Source organism: Pollicipes pollicipes, unplaced genomic scaffold (genome assembly GCF_011947565.3).
Source record: "Pollicipes pollicipes isolate AB1234 unplaced genomic scaffold, Ppol_2.1 Scaffold_7231;HRSCAF=8579_pilon_pilon_pilon, whole genome shotgun sequence".
In the NCBI taxonomy this organism is placed as follows: domain Eukaryota; kingdom Metazoa; phylum Arthropoda; class Thecostraca; order Pollicipedomorpha; family Pollicipedidae; genus Pollicipes; species Pollicipes pollicipes.
The window spans coordinates 43895523-43914177 of NW_023597034.1; the positions used below are offsets into that span (position 1 = coordinate 43895523).

General features: G+C 52.5%; 1 protein-coding gene across 1 annotated transcript; it reads left to right on the top strand.

The window, feature by feature from the left end:
- The first annotated feature begins 13664 nt into the window (after positions 1 to 13664).
- LOC119110604 (high mobility group protein 20A) lies at positions 13665 to 17315 on the top strand. The gene is made up of 2 exons (XM_037234493.1): positions 13665 to 13750; positions 15473 to 17315. The coding sequence occupies exon 2, from the start codon at positions 15485 to 15487 to the stop codon at positions 16361 to 16363; it is 879 nt and encodes a 292-aa protein (XP_037090388.1). The 5' UTR covers positions 13665 to 13750; positions 15473 to 15484; the 3' UTR covers positions 16364 to 17315.
- Positions 17316 to 18655: the final 1340 nt, after the last annotated feature.

Consider the following 18655-nt stretch of genomic DNA (forward strand, 5'->3'; position numbering starts at 1 on the left):
CCAATTTCCGTGCCATCCACTCGCTCTGTTTCACGGACCTCTGTCACGAATGCATTCACGTTGAAGCGCTCCAATATATTGAGTTATGGAGTTATGTGGGTGAGAACTGAAATTCATCACCGGGAAAGATTACACCGATCCATTGGGGACGATTTTGTGTCGTGGCTGAGGGTATAACATGGATGACTGGTACTCCACTGGCCCTGCAGGCTTGTTGGCCAGCTGGCAACCGGCCAGAGGAGGAAGTCCGGCACAGGCCTGCAGCGAATAAACACCGCATGAGTTCAGATGATCCCTCTGCGATTATCCCTGCCAGAAAGGGCTCGGCCAAGCTGCAGAAAGGCCGCGACCAAGCTGCAGAACTGTCCTGCGGTCTCCATCAAAACAAAAACAACGAAGATTTGTGAGATCTCATGGAGACGAAAGAAGTAGGGCACGGAACCGGAGCACCGAAAATTAGCTGACGGCTGCCTGTCAATAGAGCCAAGCGTGGCCATGTGAAGAGTATGCCACATGATCTGATTGACCTTGTTAGCCCCATAGGTGGTTCCAATTCCTTGCATCTGCTGCACTTTTGTCAATGTCTGATGTGAGCACGTTAAATTTGAATCGGTTAGCCTTTATAATCATACCACTGTAATCCAATACGTCACATGCATTGCATGCATAATGCATTATAATGAGTTGTACATTGTTCAGCGTCCGCGTACTTTTTAGGTACCTTCAGGGGCTTGCGCACTCGTATTGCCAAGCGATGGAGCCAAAATGGCCAGTGTGCTCGTGCTGTCAAGCGATGGAGCCGAAATGGCCAGCGTGCTCGCGCTGTCAAGCGATGGAGCCGAAATGGCCAGCGTGCTCGCGCTGTCAAGCGATGGAGCCGAAAAGGCCTGCACGTGCAACTGCCGAGCGATTAAGTCGGGAAGGCCTGCGTTTGGCAACGCGTGCTCGCCTTACCGAACGACGAGGCCGAAAGGGACTGCGTGCTTACGTTACCAAACGATGGAACCGAAAGCATAAACATGCGTGCCATCAGCTGTCGTGCTTTTTGTTAAGTTTATAGCTGCGCTTTTTGTAGACCTGTTTCGCATCATTTGTGCGCTTTCCAGCGTAATCCGGAACTGAATCACCAAAAGACCTGACCGAAACTGAAGTACACTGCAGTGATGTGTTCAAGGACAAGCACATATGAGTGTGAAATGGCTGGTGAGGGGGGACGGGGATGTGGAAAACTCAGTCTGCAAGCAAGTTGTACTGCGCAGTAACATGGGATGGACATCTACAACTTTTACAAAAATAAAGCATTGACCGCTCATCCCATCCTTTCCTTGTTCATAAGTTTACCATACTTTACGATTGTCATTGCAGAAACCTGCAAAGCCTTAAGAACTCCCATTCTTGGTTTCAAAGCAACCACAAGTTGATGGTGATGGCGTTAACTAGGACACGATGAACATTCAATAGAATAGGTAGATTCTGTGGCGTATCGTCTCACAGTAAAGTGAACAAGGCTTAAAACCGGAACAAAATGGATCACCAGTAATAAATCATCTAGAGCATGCTGTTACAATTAACCTTCAATTTTTTGTACGTTTCAGCAGCGCACAGATTCCTGGTATTTTCTTCAAAAGTCTAATGCAGTCCTGGACTGTGGCGCATTCCAGGCATCACAATGGCAGTCGGCATTCACTTGGCCAGCTCAGACCATGACCCTGATTTACCCCAAAGGTCTTAAGTACGTTCATGTAGCGTAGTATTGTAACATTAGATGAGCGTGGTTCTCGGTGTTAGCGCCTGCTACTCTTTCTGGTCCTGGTCACCACCTGGCACTGAATAGTTTCACTTTAATCCCACTTTTGAGTTGTGCTTGTGTGCGTAATTATCTTCTGGTACAAATCTGGCAAAAACTGACGTGTCGGTGCGGTAGATTTTCCTATTTTGCCAGCAGGGAGTGCCGCGGCTTTGCAGCTTTCTGCTTCTAATTTGAGTGTTTATGCGCAGTGCTGTGCGCCGCGGTAGACAGGGCGGACACTCCTGACCACCTGTTTATGAGCGATAGGTAAGACAAGATCAGAAGCGGTTGAAAAGTCGCCTCAATCTCCAACGCCAGCTTGGCCCAAAACCTGACTCTGCAGCGCCAGGCTTTCCAGTCTTGGCCGCTGTTACGTACCAACATCGCTGCAACGTCGCTACACTGCCGAACCGCGCAGCTATTCTAAAGCACATTCGGTAAAAATATTGTGTGGCACTACATTCCTTGCAGTGTTGTGTGGCGCCGCATTCGAAACTTGTGCTGCGACGAGGCTCCATTAGAAATACCAAACATCGCCACTAGCCTCAGTTTGATTAGCCCCTAACGTTGGCCAGACATTACTCACTCAATATGTGCAGTTTATCTTTCATTCATCCATACAAAAGATTTGGGTGGTGCATTAGCTCGTTAATATTCCTCTCTTTCTCCCAAGGAAAAAATGAATGAACAAAAAGTCAGCATATTTCTGCTGCCCGCCGGGCAAAGCGCGACGCCTACATCTGGTCGCTTTACGTCAGGAATGTGGTAGCCGCGACCGGAAAATTAATCGGTGGCATTTTAACGTAACAAAAAGATGACATTCTGACCGTTGAGTTTTGCTTGATTTGCAAATGGAATAGGGAAACCAATGTCAAACGTAATGGCGCAAAAAAGATAGCATTGGGCAGCGTACAGTGTGATGTAGATTTCGTAGCGATCGACGGCTTTGATGACAGCTTGCTGCATTCGGCGACTTTTGTTGACATGCAAACCTGCCCGGCTAACCCGACAATGTCTAGCGCAGTGGCGCCTCAGTCAAACCTGTCCGGCTAACCCGACAATGTCTAGCGCAGTGGTGCCTCAATCAAACCTGCCCGGCTAACCCGACAATGTCTAGCGCAGTGGCGCCTCAGTCAAACCTGTCCGGCTGACCCGACAATGTCTAGCGCAGTGGCGCCTCAATCAAACGCATGCTGATCACGTGAATGTGTGAACGTAAGCTGATAGAAGCTTTGAAGTTTAATGCGCACTTTTAGCGGTCCCGGTTACCGAGATGAGACAGAAAACGCAAAAACCGTGAAAGGCAAAATATATCTAGAACACTCATGTGTGTATGGCATATCTAGCGCCACGTACTCATTTCTTGTTCAGCTTTCTACCGAAACTTGCGTATGTGTTGTCGCTCTACCCTGCAGCTGCGTGAGATTTAGCCACGATTTCGAACGACCGCTCTCCCGTTTTGCGACGGTCACTTTTCACGCCGCCGTACAAAACCGACCAGCAAAAAGCAGACTGCACCACGTGCCACATGCTGCCCACTGACCGCAGCCCCACGAAACTTGCCATCGAACATTGCCTCGCGCGCACCTCGCCTATCGATTCCAGTCGACGAGGCAAACACATTTGAAAGCGTTTATGTTTTATGTTTTCTGTGACGAAAGTACGTGGAAAAACGTTACTCTTTTCCGTGGATATTTGTGACAAATATCCACGGTATATCCACGACATAAAATGCTATATCAGAGGTAGTCTAAGCTAGCTATAAGCAATATGTATTCCAAGGTATGCTATAAGCCATAGAGCACCGCACCTAAGGTCAGTTTCGGAACACGTAACATTGATGCCTCCCCGATCCATCGTACTGGCACGCCTATTGGTTCATTAACGCTACGCTTCCCTAGGCGTTAGAGTTTGTTTCTTGTCTCTGCCTGCTCTGGTTGCCGAGATCAGATCTATTAGAGCATTAACCCTTAAAAATGCTCGGAACTGGTTGATCAATGGTATGCTCACGGTTGCATGTGAGAACGTAAATATATCCACCAGTACTTTTGCCGGAATACTTTTTCACCTCCGTCAGTGCTATTTGTGTCATCTCGCTGCGACAGCTGCTCGCCAGGGTCTGGAAATGTCTCCCACTCAAAGTCTGATACGGAACCTTTTCGGAAGATCGCAGTTTTTACGATTGTTAAATTTATACGTTTCTCGCGCCAAATAAATGCAGAGGTGAATTGTGGTTGCACTGCAACGTTGTGGAAATATGCTGTCTGATCAGACAGTCTCTATCTTAGTCTTTGGAGAACTGCACAACGCACTATTCTACCACTGCGCGTTGTGATCAGTGGTCGCAAGGTTATAACTGACCTCGTCCAAAGCATCACTGGCCTGATCTATCCGCGCTTGACCGGGCCGTTGACGGACGTTTTTTCTTTACAACGAACCAATGGCAGGGCGCAGGTACCTCCATATATCATTATATATATATATATATATATATATATATATATATATATATATATATGTGTGTGTGTGTGTGTGTGTGTGTGTGTGTGTGTGTGTGTGTGTGTGTGTGTGTGTGTGTGTGTGTGTGTGTGTGTGTGTGTGTGTGTGTGTGTGTGTGTGTGTGCGTGTGTCAGCAGGTATGCATATAACAAACCTTTGTGGGAGTCCTGTTCCTTTCGATGTTACCCGATGAGAGGGCGGCGCTGACTTCCAAAAAACTAACCACGCTAGAGTCACGTGGAAAAACGAGTCCAGGAGCGTGCGTTCAGGATATCGCGAATGATGCACCAGATCAAATTGACGTTGGACAACACGAGGTCCTTGCCCGGTTACCTTTTGATCAATATTCAGCGTTTTTATTTGTGTGTGAAGCCTTTTACAGATACCGTAGTCGATCCAGCAAAGGACGGATGACGTTATTCAAGGTACAGCTTATTCTTCGAACTCCACCTGGAAGGCTTATTTGAGCCACACCGCAAATGTTTGGCATATTTGCACCCGTCCCCGCTCGGTTCACATTCCACCCGTAGCCCGTGAGTTGTTAGCCAGCTAATGTGGTCGGCGCTGAATCAAATCTACCTCGAGCACGTATATGGGTAGTACTTTAGAAAGCGTATGCCATAATAAACCTACAAAACTAAATCGTGCTGAAGGTCGTTGAATGTGACGTGCACCATGGTACCACTGCTCATCGAAAGTCTGGTGGCCGAGAACCTTTGCTGCCGCCGTCCGACTAGAGGTCGGCCGATCTCAGCCGTTACCGCACCGTGTCTCACTCGGCCGATCTCAGCCGTCACTGCACCGTGTCTCTCTTGGCCGATCTCAGCCGTTACTGCACCATGTCCCACTCGGCCGATCTCAGCCGTCACTGCACCGTGTCTCACTCGGCCGATCTCAGCCGTCACTGCACCGTGTCTCACTCGGCTGACCTCAGCCGTTATTGCATCGTGTTTCACTCGGCTGCCCTCAGCCACTACTGTGGCGTGTCTCACCCGGCCTATCTCAGCCGATCCTACGCTCCCTGGCGCTGTGTGCTGTATCCAGAATGCAATGCTGGATGCTCTTGACCATCAGGCGACAAACAGCCGCTATATCATTGCGGACTGCTCTGTCCGCCGCAGCCGGCGGCGCTTCGACTTGGCCGTCGCCTCCTCGCCGTACCAGCCAGCAGCCGCAGGCGTTGACGTCTTCATCGCCTACCTGAGTACTTGGTCCGGTCTCCTCAGCTGGTGTTACACGCATCGGGGCGCCGCCTGCTCGCAAGTCATGCACGTGACGCGGCACCCCGTCTACTTCTACAGTTTGAGGCGATACCACGCGGGTCACGGTTTCAGTCGCGCTAGGGGCGTCGCATCTGCAACTTGGATCGCGAATCCACACCTGATCGCCGGCACTGAATCGACATGTCACAGCCCCGGGATCGTGCTCGTTCTTGTCAATGCCGCGGACTCTCACCTCATACGCGTGGAGTACGTTCGCCGGCACCGCACCGGCGCTCACGTCGTCCTTAGGCGTGACGTTATACCAGTGCACGGCATCCAGCATGGGGCAGCTGGTGCGGGCCACCATCCGCTTCACCGTGCGGTGACAACGCCCCACTACGTCGTTCCCGGATGACTGATGCGCGCTTCGGAACCGCATCACGGCGCCCCACCACTCCGCAAAGTTTCCAAAACCGTGGCTGCGGAAAACTGTCGCGTTATCGGTCAACAGTTCCGTCGGTGCCCCTCTCTCACGAAACACCTGCTCCAGCTGTTCGATGACGCTGGCGCTGTCCTGCCTCCTCAGACGTCGCCACACAGCGAACCTTGACGGTCCGCAATCGAGGATCGTAAGATAGTTCGCGGCGCCGACGTGAGTTATATCCATACTTAGTCGCCGCCAGTTGTCACTCACTGCCAGCTCGCCCCGCTCCCACCGTACGGGGGCGGGGTCGACGGATTGACACTGCTGACAGACGCGCACTAGATCGTGTACCACTCGCTTCGTCGCACTCAGTCCGGCTCGGCGACAAAAGTACAAAGTGCGCCGCACACCCGGGTGGCCAGCGGCCTCGTGAACTTCGCAAATCTTCTCGTCGCTGACCCCGGCTGACCCGTCGTCGCCGACGACTAGGTCGCCCGCAGCGGCGGTCGCCGGAACGCCGGTAGCTCCACCTGCGGTTCCCGTAGCGGCCGCGGCAGCGTCAACACCGGAGCCGGCGTCGTCGCCGCCGCCGCCGGCCGACACTCCCTCAGCGCTGGCCACACCGGCCTCGGCGGCAGCGCCTGCGACCGAGGGATCTTTGGCGCCGGCCGGCGCGTGCGCCTTCAGACACTTTGCCGGTACCCTCGTGAGTGCGTCCGTTTTGTTGGCCGCGGACGGGACGGCCTGTACATTCTCTTGTAGGCCGTATTCCTCCGTCAGGGCTTTTAGCGTGCCTAGTCTTCGTCTGATAAGCATGTCTGACGCAGCTTTCGAGCGCAAGCGTGCCTTGCCGCTGAGATGATCCGTTATCCAGTGACACTCAGTCCGGGTGTCCGTCACTTGGCTGGCTTTCGTCACTCCTCACTAGATGGCCATGTTCACCCCTTTCAGGGCAGCATCTAGCTCTGCCATATTCATATGGGCCCACTCACCTCGGCGGAGCCAGAAGGCGTCCTCTACCACTTCCCCTCCGATCTCGACGGCCGCGCCCACCGCCACCGAACTGGCAGCCACCCAAACGCGCGCCTCCTCTCCGCTCACGCCCCAACGACCGCGGGCTGGGTCCGCCTCGTCGACCCGCCGAAGGGTCTCCTGTACCGCCTGGCGCACGCGCGCGTCTGTAATTTCTTCGTCCAACGACGATGTCGCCTCGTTCGCGAGCCGCTTCATAAACGAGGCGGCTGGCCGCAGCCAAACGAACACTAGAAGGTGCCCGACCAGGTGGCCGCAGAGCGAGAACACCTGTCGTCTCGTGACTGGCTCTTCGAATCCTCCGATCCCATTGTCTCTTCGCCAGATCAGACGGCTGCCCTCCTCCTCCTGCACGTGCAGTCCCAGCACGCGAGCCCTGCTGGCCAGCCGCTCTGGCGGTTTGCAGTCTAACCCGTGCCGGCGCAGGTGAGCCTCCACGCGCTCCTCGGGTACTATGGACTCCTCGGGTACTATGGACTCGCCAACGAAGATGTCGTTCAGGTGTGGCGAAGCAGCCCGCTCTGTTGTGCACATGGGCACTAACACTTCAGCGAGTATCTTAGAAGCAAATATTTATTCGACAGTCACTGGAGCAGCGAGCGGCCCGACCTCCGCATGCGAGTGTCGCGGCGTGAGAGAGGGAGCGGATGTTTGCGGAGCTAATATGTCGCCACTGACGAAAGGCATATCAGACATTGTGAAACAATTCGGCAAATTAAAGGTCTCTACGAGGTGGAGCTATTTCTGTCGGCGTTAAAAAATAGTTTAAACGGTAGGAAAAGATTGTAGGCACAGCTGACGGAGTTGACGCGACAGATTCCAATTGAAATCTGATACTACATAGCGCACGGTGACATCTAGCGGATTGGGCGGCAGGCACATTTTCAGTGACGCCGCCTACAACTTTTATGACGCCACCTACGATGATGGCGCCGTCTACGAAGGTGCCGCCACCTACAGGTGAAGCCGTCTACAGCTCCACCTCCGGGTCCCAGCTCAACACCGTCGCCAACAACCTCTTCAGCACGATCGGTGCGACGTTCACACCGAACCCGAGGCGCGTCGAGCAGTAACGGACGCCCTGGATCACGACCGTTTGGTACGGCCCCAGTGACTCGTCAACCCGGATCTGCAGGCATGCTCGGCGGAGGTCGATCAGCGCCGCAGCCCCGCCGCGCCGCCGCCACTCTCGTATTTTCTCCGCACACACGTCAGCCTCTGCGGTGTGCGCATCCACGTGAGAGTTCAGAGGGTGGAAGCCAAGCACAGGACGGACTTTGTCCTTCCTTGAGGCTCCCCTTTCACGGGTCCGAGTTGTTTCTCGTCATAGGGCTGCAGCCAGCCCTTCTCGATCCACTGCTGGAGCTCCTCTTCATATTCCGCGCGAGGCGCTGGAGGGACTCGATATTCTGTCACGCCGTTCCCTTGAAGTTCCTCCGGTTCGATCCCGTCGGCCCACTTCCACGTTACTGTCCACTGGCACGTCTCTTGACCGCAACGCGCGCGGAAGCCTGCCGCTTCCACTTCCGCCGTGCCAGATGCCACGGCAGCACAGTCTGACTCGACACTGAACTGCGACCCTGCCGAAGAAACAGTGGCGCCACCCGACGCTTTGATCGCACCCATGCCTAACACCATACTAAATCCCAGGGTCCTGGCAGTTACCACCAAAGCGCTGACGTCAGCGCGCGCGCCACACTCGAGCTCCACACACGCTGGCCCGCTACCCGTGCGTAGAAACTGGTTGCCGTTCACTGTGAGCACGCAAACGCGTCCCCTCCGCCAGTCTCGACACAACGAGGCGTGCACGAGGCTACGGGAACAACCTGTGTCCACCAGCGCAGTGCAGACGGATCCGTTAACGCGTAGTTGCCGAGTTGGGAGAGCACCAACGCCGACCACGGAGAGAAGACTGGCGCTCACGTCTCCCCTCCTCTGTTTCCCGGGCAGCGGGCTGCTACGTGACCTTCTTGCCTACACCTGAAGCAGACGATGTCGCGCTGGCACCAGCGAGCCAGATGGCCGCGCCCGCCGCAGCGGAAGCAGGATGCCGGCTGTTGGGCGCGGCCGCTGGCGCGCGCTTCTTGGAGTGAGAAGCCGACCCCATTGCTCAGTGCGCCTGCTGCGCCTGCCGTAGCCGCAGCGGCCGCTGCCGCCGTTGCCGACTCCTCCGCGACCAGGGCGCGTGCCCGGCCCAGCGTCTCAGTCAGGCCTAGGGCTTCCACGCGCGTGCTGGCTCTCAGCGCGTGCCGCACGGTCTCTGGCAAGCCAGCTACGAAGGCGCAGATCAACCCGTTTCAGACAAACCGCCAAACAGATTGGCCAGCCTGCGCAAGTCTGCAAGGAAGACGTCGACGACTTCGCCCTCTTCGAGACGCCTAGCGACGAATTTCTCGCATGGGTCAAATTTGCCGACGGCGAAAGCCGTGATCAGGGCGTCCTTTACCTCGCTCGGCTTCTGCTTATCCTCATCGGAAAGTTGCTGGTACACGCTGAATGCCGCACGAGTGAGCCGGGGGGGAATCACGTTTTGCAGGTCGCTCATTCCTTTCAGTCTGCAAACTAGGTCCACGTAATGGAGCCACTCCACAACGGATTTCCGGCCACTGAACTCCGGAATGATTCTCAAGTCCAACTTCCCAGGTTCCGCCATTTTGAGCACCTGTGCCGAAATAGCTTGTAAGAAACAGCTAGCGGATCTCAAAAATGCTATGTGTTTGAGCCACGCAGCACGTCACTCCTGCTGGCCTCCAGCAGCGTGCACAGCTCGGTACCCTGCCCTCCAAGCTACGCGCACCCTCGCCGTTTTTCCGTGCCCAACCCTGCTGTCGCAAAAAAAACGTTTCTTTTCCCGCTGTTCCACGCCCCTTGCGCCCACTTCGCCGCTTCCGCCGCGCACGAGATGAATGCTTCCCTTCACACTCCCCCCTGATCCCGGACCACAAACTCAATCAGCAGCTCACACCTAGGGTAACCAAATTGGGAACTGTGATAGGGAATCAGGTATAGGGCATCCAATGGTGACGGTTTTACGGTGATCGGTCCAGTAAGCTCTGAGATCTGGGTTGTCTACATTTGCACGTAAAAATTTTCCCCTCACGTTTTCGAGGTGTTTGGCGTCAGGCCAGGTCTCGATATTGCCTCCCCCATGACTCACCTCATTGCACGGAATCAGTTGGTGAAGATTTCAATGCGATCGGACGAGCTAATTCGGAAAGGCGGTGCGTATACACCCTCCAAATCGGAGGGTGGTTATTCACCGGGCTCATACACCCTCTAAAACGGAAGGCGGCCTACGCACCGGGCTCATGCACCCCCTCCAAAATGGAGAAAGACTACGCACAATACGATTTCAGATACAGTGACTACACAGTGACACCCCTCGCCGAAAAATCTGCAGACTGAACGAATTACTTACTGAAATAATGAAGAGCTAGAGTTGTGAATGAAAGACAACAGGTAATATTGGCTATAAACATGAGACGGTCATCACCTTACCTCCATATACTTAAAGTCCTTTTTCTATATTACTGAGTTGTAGAAATTTGAACCCGAGGGCGCGGTGACCGAATGGTTAGCGCATGTGGTTATCACACTAAATCATAAATTTTCCTCTGTTATAAAGGAGTACAACATATCCTCGCATTAAACGTATGTCAAGAACGTGATGCACTGGTACAATACTTGTCACACACTCCATAGCCAGTGGAAATGATGCATACGGCGCAGGTGGCATGTAGAATTACGCTCGGCAATTGCGCGTAAAAATTCGTCGGCGCGTACTCGACTGCTGCTTAAAGGCGAAGACACCAAGGCCAATAGGGACGAAACCTGACCGGTCATGGGTGCCGCAGGAGACCAACAAAGTGGCTCCCGTCAATATGTATAGGGTCCTCGGAGCAAGCAAAAAGAACCCAAGACCAACGTGGTGAGTCCCTAAACGATCGGCAGTGCCTCGACAGGCCGACATATGAGGCCCCGGTCATAGCATAGTACTCTCCGAGCAAAGGTGAATTATCCAAGACCATGAGTTGATACCCCCGTGCGATCAAAAGTGCACGCGCAGGTTAACGAGACGAGTCTCGATAGGAGAGAGGAGTCCTCCGCAAATGAGACCAAACGGAAAGAGCCCTCGATCAAAGTAGAGAGCCCCTGAGCATTGAGTGTCTCCGTGCCTTACCATATAAGAGCCCCAGCAACAGCACAAGGCCCTTCAAGCAAGTAGAAAGAACCTGAGATTGATATGAACGGCCCCTGAGCAACTGAGTGTACCCTGGTGTATGGGGCCCCGGAAAAAAGTGTATGGAGCCTATCGGTTGAATGGGAAGAAGCCGTGGAGGAAAACCCGATTGACCAACAGACCTCAGGCATGGAGGCAGATAGCGTCCCAACAGCACATTGGGCCCTACGAGAAAAAGGGAAGAGATCAAGGGTGGTGTGGAAAACTCCTTAGCGATCAGGTTGACGGGGCAAGTGGACATATAGGGACAGGCAACCAGCAGCGTAATGCCTCTAGACAGCACAATGATCTCCACAATTTTCCCCAAGCAACACTTACGCAACCAGCGAAGAATAAAGCTCGTTTGCTTATGAACTCTTTACTTTTGCTAGCAACGGCTCTTAGTCATTTATAGGCCCAAAAGCATTCATCTTTGCTGTGCTTTTGTTGTAAGAGAACTGCGTCCAGCCGGCCGGTCATGGGACTCTTCGGAGCCTTTAAGTTACCTCGGCATGGTCCATGGTCCATGGTCCTGTGCCTCCTCCCCCCCCCCCTTCCCATCCTCTGCATCCGCCACCGGCCCGAGCAGCGGAATAAAGGGGATCCGCTAAGGACACAGGGTCATCCGTTCAAATCAGAAATACTCACGACGCAACGTACAGGGCTCTGAACGATCGTGAGAGCCCAAACAGGTAAACATGTAGGGCCGCCGTCAGGAGCTTGGGTTCCTCCATTCAAATAGGGAGTATTCAGGGCCCAGTGCAGAGGACCCTCGAATGGTCCAGTGTTTGAGAGGAGATTAACATATAGGGCCCCGTCAAAAGAGTAGGGCCCTCCATTCAAATAGAAAATACCCAAGACCCAATGTAGAGGGCCCCCGAACTATCGAGTGTGCCCGAGCAGGTTAACAGATAAGGCTCTCAAAAAGTGCATAAGGCCCTCCATTCAAATAGGAAGTATTCAAGACCCAATGAAGAGGGCCCCGGATGATCGAGCGTGCTCGAGCAGGTTAACAAATGGGGCTCCCAACGAGAGCATAGGGCCTTCCATTCGAATGGGAAGCACAGAAGATCCGAGGTAAATGGCCCCAAAATGATGGAATGTGCCCGATCAGCGTATCAGAAGGAGCCCGACAAGAGCGCAGGCCCTCCCGTCAAATAAGAAGTACCCAAAACCCAGTACAAAGGGCCCCCGAATGATGGGGCATACACGAGCAAATCATCAGGTGGCTCAGACAGGAATGTAGGACCCTAAATTCAAACACCAAGACCCAATGTATAGGGCCCCCGAGCAATCCAGTGTGGCCAAAGCGGTGAACAGATGGGGTCCACGACAAGTGCGTAAGGCCCTGCATTCAGATAGGCAATACCCAAGGCACAATGTGGAGAGCCCCGAATATTCGAGCGTACCCGAGGAGGTTAGCAGATGGGGCTCCGGTAAGAGCGCAGGGGCTTCCGTTGAAATATGAATTAGTCAATGTGCCCCTTTTGCCGATTGTTGATCCCTGGACAATACGGGCACCTATTTCGGCCGGAGACCACTACACCGAATAGTCAACTCCGTGTTGTTCTGGGCCCTGGGCTCCCATTTCTCTAGCAGGAATAAGACCAAGGCCCGCGATTTTCATCGGTCAGAGTCCCTACAGCAATGAGTGATTTTTTGACGGTCCAACCAGAGTGTCCAACAGGGCGTCCTGAGACGGAAGACCTCCCGAGTCGGCCAGGGGTGAACCGGGGCCCCTGCGGGACCCTCCATCCCGTTTAAGCCAAGGATCCACTGGCTTAACAAGGGTCTCTGTGCCAGTTATTGGACCACCTACGGTTCTCTGCAGAGTGGAGACTTCCTCCTTGGCATTAGAAACTACGCCTTTATCCGATGTGAAAAGCCCAGATTAGAATGTATTCCACTTAGACGTGAACCGAGTTGGCATCATCATACCACGCCGACAGACCATGAAACCACCCAATTAGCAGCGGCCGTCGTCGAGATTCGAACCCGAGCTAACAGCGTGTGAGACCAACACGTCAACTATCCATCCACTGGGGATGTGGACCCGGCGGGCGAAAATTTGTGATCATAATAGAACTGGCTCAGAGTGGGTTGATGGATTTCGTCGTCGCTTGATGCATACCACGTATAGAGACGACTTTTCGCACGGGAGTCCGCATTTTTGCACTAGCTTCCCTCCAACGCTGGCAATCCGCGCATGCTTAACACGTACAACCATCTGAAATATTTTTGGAGGGTATGTAAGCCCGGTGCGTAGCCACCCTCCATTTTGGAGGGTGTATAGGCCCGATGCGTAACTGCTCTCCGTTTTGGAGGGCCTATAAGCCCGGTGCGTAACCGCCCTCCGTTTTGGAGGGTTTATACGCTCAATCTTTCGGAAAACTTGGGTGTTATCGTCATACGCCAGTTTTTTAGACCTTGCCCAAAAATATCCGACTTGCGATATTGTAGAGCTGCCAGATTCTCTTCTCCCCAATCCTAGTACTATCACTTTGGGTACCCCGCTCAGGCTGTCTTGCACACAGGGGCCTGTGTGTTTAAAGGCGGCCGTCGGAGCATATTTTGTGGGGATACAGGTAGGTGTTAGGGGTCGTTTAGCTGTGTGACATGTAGAACCTGCAAGGAGACCGTCGATGAATCGAGGCTATCGTCAGTCCCGTATGACCTTGGTTGTTGGGGCTTTTGTATTGTGCTGAATTAGTGCAGTTCCATCTCGGTATGCATTATTGTTTTAAGCAATCATCTACAGTCATCATGTTGCTCTATGTTCATCTGGTACTTGTTCTGTTCATAATAAGATTGTTCGAGTTGTCTGATTATCAGTGGCATATAAGACCGCATCACCTGTACCCTGTCCCTCATTTGTCTGTATGACCCTGAACTATTGTTTTATGCTTGATGCAGTAAATTCTCATCTCATTTGCATTGCATGGCATCACAATTCACAGTGGGGATAAATTAATTTTATGGTCATTGCGAGTAGAGTGTGCTTGCATCTACAGCTAGTTCAGCTTGCAATGCAATTCCTTTTTTGAAATGGTGCTTGCAGCTCAGCTCACAGTCACTGTCAATAGTTTCCACATATGCTCTGCATGCTAATTAGGGCACATGCATGCTAATACAGTCAGGGTATCTACCTGTTTTATGATTATCCATGACATGTTCTGCCTTAAACACAATGAAAGATGTACAATAATTTTTTCTAACATTAGATACCAATGTTTACCTACACCATGAATACTGCATTTTCCCCTTTGCATCATTGGACTGCAGCAATTTCTTGCCCTTTTCCAAGCATGGTTGTTTAACTGAGAATGTTTGTATAAATGTAGGTGGTAGCTTCTATGCTCAGAATGGAACTCCCTTGGTACATTTATATGTGTGAATGTGAAGTTTTACATTATCAACTTTTAAGCATGTCAACATTAGAAGCTAACATGGTTTGAGGTGTAAGATGAGAAACATCTGGGGATGAGGCTGTAGCAATGTTAATTGATATGCTTTCAGATCCTATTGATATTTTTAAAATGCAAATTGAGCAGTCACACTTAATGTTGTATGCCTTGTACACAATTTGTGTTATATTTTAATTCAGTAAACTTAATGGCATTCAGTGAGTTATTATTGGTGAATTTATTGCAGCTGCCTGAATAAGTTTTTGGGCATGGTGTGCATTGAAAGTATTATGTCCGACCACCAGCTTTGGTTGAATTTTAACACAAAATTTGTAGATCTGAGTGTAAAGGAAACCTTAGCATAGGCATGCTTTTCTATGCAAGACAATTCATTTCAGAATATCTTGGTCTTGTTTAAGGAAATTTGGCCAAATGCTGTGGAGTGATGGCATTGGGGCCAATGGCCTTGGCAAGCATAACTTGCTAGAAGGGCCTGATCCTGCCACCCCTATGGAGAAATGCCAGTGCACCAATGCTGTCTGAAAAATTATTCCTTGACACATGCATCCATGCCAGCCTGGTTCTTTTCTCAGGATCAGTCATCAGGCAGTTGTCAGTGTCTGGAACACAAGCCCACAGTTTGCTCCCCTAAGAGACTTGCTGACTTAACTACAGGGTTGGGATATGAACAATCAAGTTCTTTGTGTGTCATATGTGTTTCAAACTTGAGTCCCAAAGTTCGTCAAGTCTACTCCTGAGCATTTTGAAACTTTTGTGCCATTTTACTTCTTTTGATAACTCATGCATGTTTAGTTTTTATCATCTGATGCAGAAAGAACAGTGGTGTGGCTGCATGCTTTACTAAATTTGTATAGCATTGCATAGTGTGCTTTTTCTTCCCAGACCTGAACTGTCATGTCTGAGCCAGGACCATCAGACAAGCAGGGCAGGAAGAAAGGCTGGCCGCGCGGCAAAAAGCGCACTCTCAAGATCAAGGATGTCAACGCACCCAAGCTGCCCATGTCAGGCTACATGCTGTTCCTCAACGACCACCGCGAGCAGGTGCGCGCCGCCAACCCCGGCGCCACGTTCTCGGACATGACGCGGCTGCTGGCAAACGCCTGGCAGGCGGCACCACAGGAGGAGAAGCAGCAGTACATGGAGGCAGCACAACAGCAGAAGGAGCGCTACAGCCGGGAGCTCATCAAGTACCAACAGACAGACGCCTACCGCGCCTTTAGCGAACAGGTCAAGGCCAAGGGCGGCAGTGTGGTCGTCAGTGGCTCGGGCGGCGGCGGCGGCGGCAGCAGCCGGGCGGCGCGCCACGACAAGGAGAACGAGAAGGAGGCGCGTGCGCCGCCGCCACCCGCGCCCGACCAGGACACGGCCGTTCTGGAGATTCCCATCTTCACCGAGACGTTCCTGACGCACAACCGCGAGCGCGAGGCGGAGTTGCGGCAGCTGCGGCGCGCCAACACCGAGTTCGAGGAGCAGAACGCCACGCTGCAGAAGCACATCGACAACATGAAGGAGGCCGTCGAGCGGCTGGAGTCGGAGACGGAGCAGCAGCGCGGGCAGAACTCGGCCCTGCAGCAGCACCTGGACCAGCTGCGCGCGCTGCTCTCCGAGCGTTTCGCGGCTGTGCCGCTGCCCGGCTGCCCGGAGCCGCTCACGCCGGATACGGTCGACGTCTACCTGGCCAAGCTGCACGCGCTGATCCTGGAGCGGCCGCAGGAGAACCAGGCGCTGGTGGCCACCGTGCGCGACATCGTGCACCGGCTGGAGCACCAGTGAGCGGCCGGCCTGCGCCTTGGGCTGGCTGCCAGGGGCTGCCCGGCACCGGCGAACTGACCACACCTCCGCTGGAAGACGGTCAACGGTTTGGCGTCGTTCAATGTTGGGTGACGATGCATGTGGGATATGCTCGTTTGTGTAGGTAAAATTTTGCAGAAATGTGGCCAGGGTCCTGTCAGTGGAGCGTTGGTTACCAGTACCGTGCGCCTGCATTGAAACGTTCTATTCGTGTGTTTGTTTCAATAAATCGTTTCCGGTCAAGATATGTACTGCCTGGCCTGAGTCTCTGCTTTGAAATATAAAGCATAAGCATGTGACGTAAAATCTCAAAACTATTATGTGTATTTTTTTCGTTAGGAGCTCGGTGCACTCTCCCACGCTTGCTTTTGGGCAAAAACCTCGCTAGGATAGGCTCCCGTATAAGTCCCGGTTATCATATCACGGACTGGTATGTCGCTGGCGCGTGGGTTTGCATGGAGCCGTCGGTGTCTGTATGCGGTCCCTCCTCGCGGTGCTTCCCGACCTTTAGTTGTGCAGCGTCCGCAAACTGCTGTCTTTAAAAGAGGCTGGTGTGCCAATCTCGAACAGTAGTTGTGCATCATCGTCCCCATAGGCAAGAAATCCATTTCAGCTCATAGGTCTTCAAAGGAGGGCCCTTCCGGTTGGCGGTATGACATTGCCCTACGTTTTCAGTATGCGCCCTCACAACCACTCTCCCGTATCCGGCTGTCTTGAAAGTATGTGGAAGTGCAACCATTCGTGGGTGTTCACGATTTTGTACGCTGCGTTGCGCCTAACCTTCATTATCTAGAGCCAGTTCAAGTGTGTACGTGTGTGCTCGTGCCTATTCTTAACGACGTCTTCGCGACGCTCGCGTTAGTTTTAGGGTTTGGTGCAAGTGCATGTGCTATCTCCCGCACGGTCGCCTTAATACACTTCTAGATCTCAGTGAGCTATGCATTTCATGCCTGTGGGAGAAGTTTAAATGTAAGAGTCCTAGTGCATTGCGCGGATCAGGATACAGTCGGACATTGTGGATGGTAGGAGACAGTGGGAGGGACATTGTGCATTGCAGGATACAATGGGAGGGACATTGTGCATTGCAGGATGCAGTCGGACGGACATGGCGGATGGCAGGAAACAGTCGGAGGGACATTGTGGATGGCAGGATACAGTCAGAGGGACATTGTGGATGGCAGGATACCGTCGGAGGGACGTTGTGGATGGCTATCTTCAGTTTCATGCTCAGTGGTCGCTGAAATGGCCGGCCGCGTTCACGCGTGGAGCGACATTTATGGGACGCACCGGCACCATGTCGGAGCAATGGGCATGAGTCAGCCGCTACACTTCGGATGATCCACACCGGCATCATGTCGGAGCAATGGGCATGAGTCAGCCGCTACACTTCGCTGCCGTTCAATTCTCTTCATCCGAAAACTTCGCCTTTCACTCCAAAGGGAGACAATGGTTATAGAACGCTGCCAAATGAGGCATGACTGACATGAAGCGCACAGCGGCGACAATCGCCAGCGCACCTGACGGCCCGGTAAGCCACGGCTGAAGTGCCACATTGCTTTCGACGCCCATGACATCATCGCGAACGTGGACGGGATGGGAGCGATACGCCGATAAATTACACAGGCGTGACACTGACAACACGACACTGGTAAAGCCCCGCGGGGATTGGTTCATCGGCATACAGTATTTTGATTTGTGGTGCTGATTGCGTAGGTCACATTGCGTGATGTAAAAATGCTTTCTGCGCGCTAGTGGATGATCCGTTTTTGCCAGGCCAAAACGGTGGTGAGTGCAATTCCGTGAGAACTTCTTTTTGCATTGTTGTTTGCACTGCCAATAACAATAACAATAGCTCATAACAATAAGCTCATAACAATATGCAAATTACACTAACGTCACCTATATATATATATATATATATATATATATATATATATATATATATATATATATATATATAGGTGACGTATACTACGTACGTATAACTGCACTTCTGGGAGACCAGAGGCTCGGGGTGCGGTTTCCCGCGGTGCCCGCCCCTCCTGCCAGGGTGAGAGGCGGGCGCCATGATATAGTCTGATCGGTCAAGAGCGTCGTGAAACGCGAATGACGATGCTCATAGTTCACTAGCGGTGTCAACTTCTCACACGAATTCTCACACACGAATTCAACTTCCAGGCTTTAATAGTTTCTCTACAGGTTGATAGACTTGAACGGTGTCAAAAAGCGGCAGTTTTTTTGTTGAGGTGTGTTCGGTGGTGGTCGTAGCTCGTA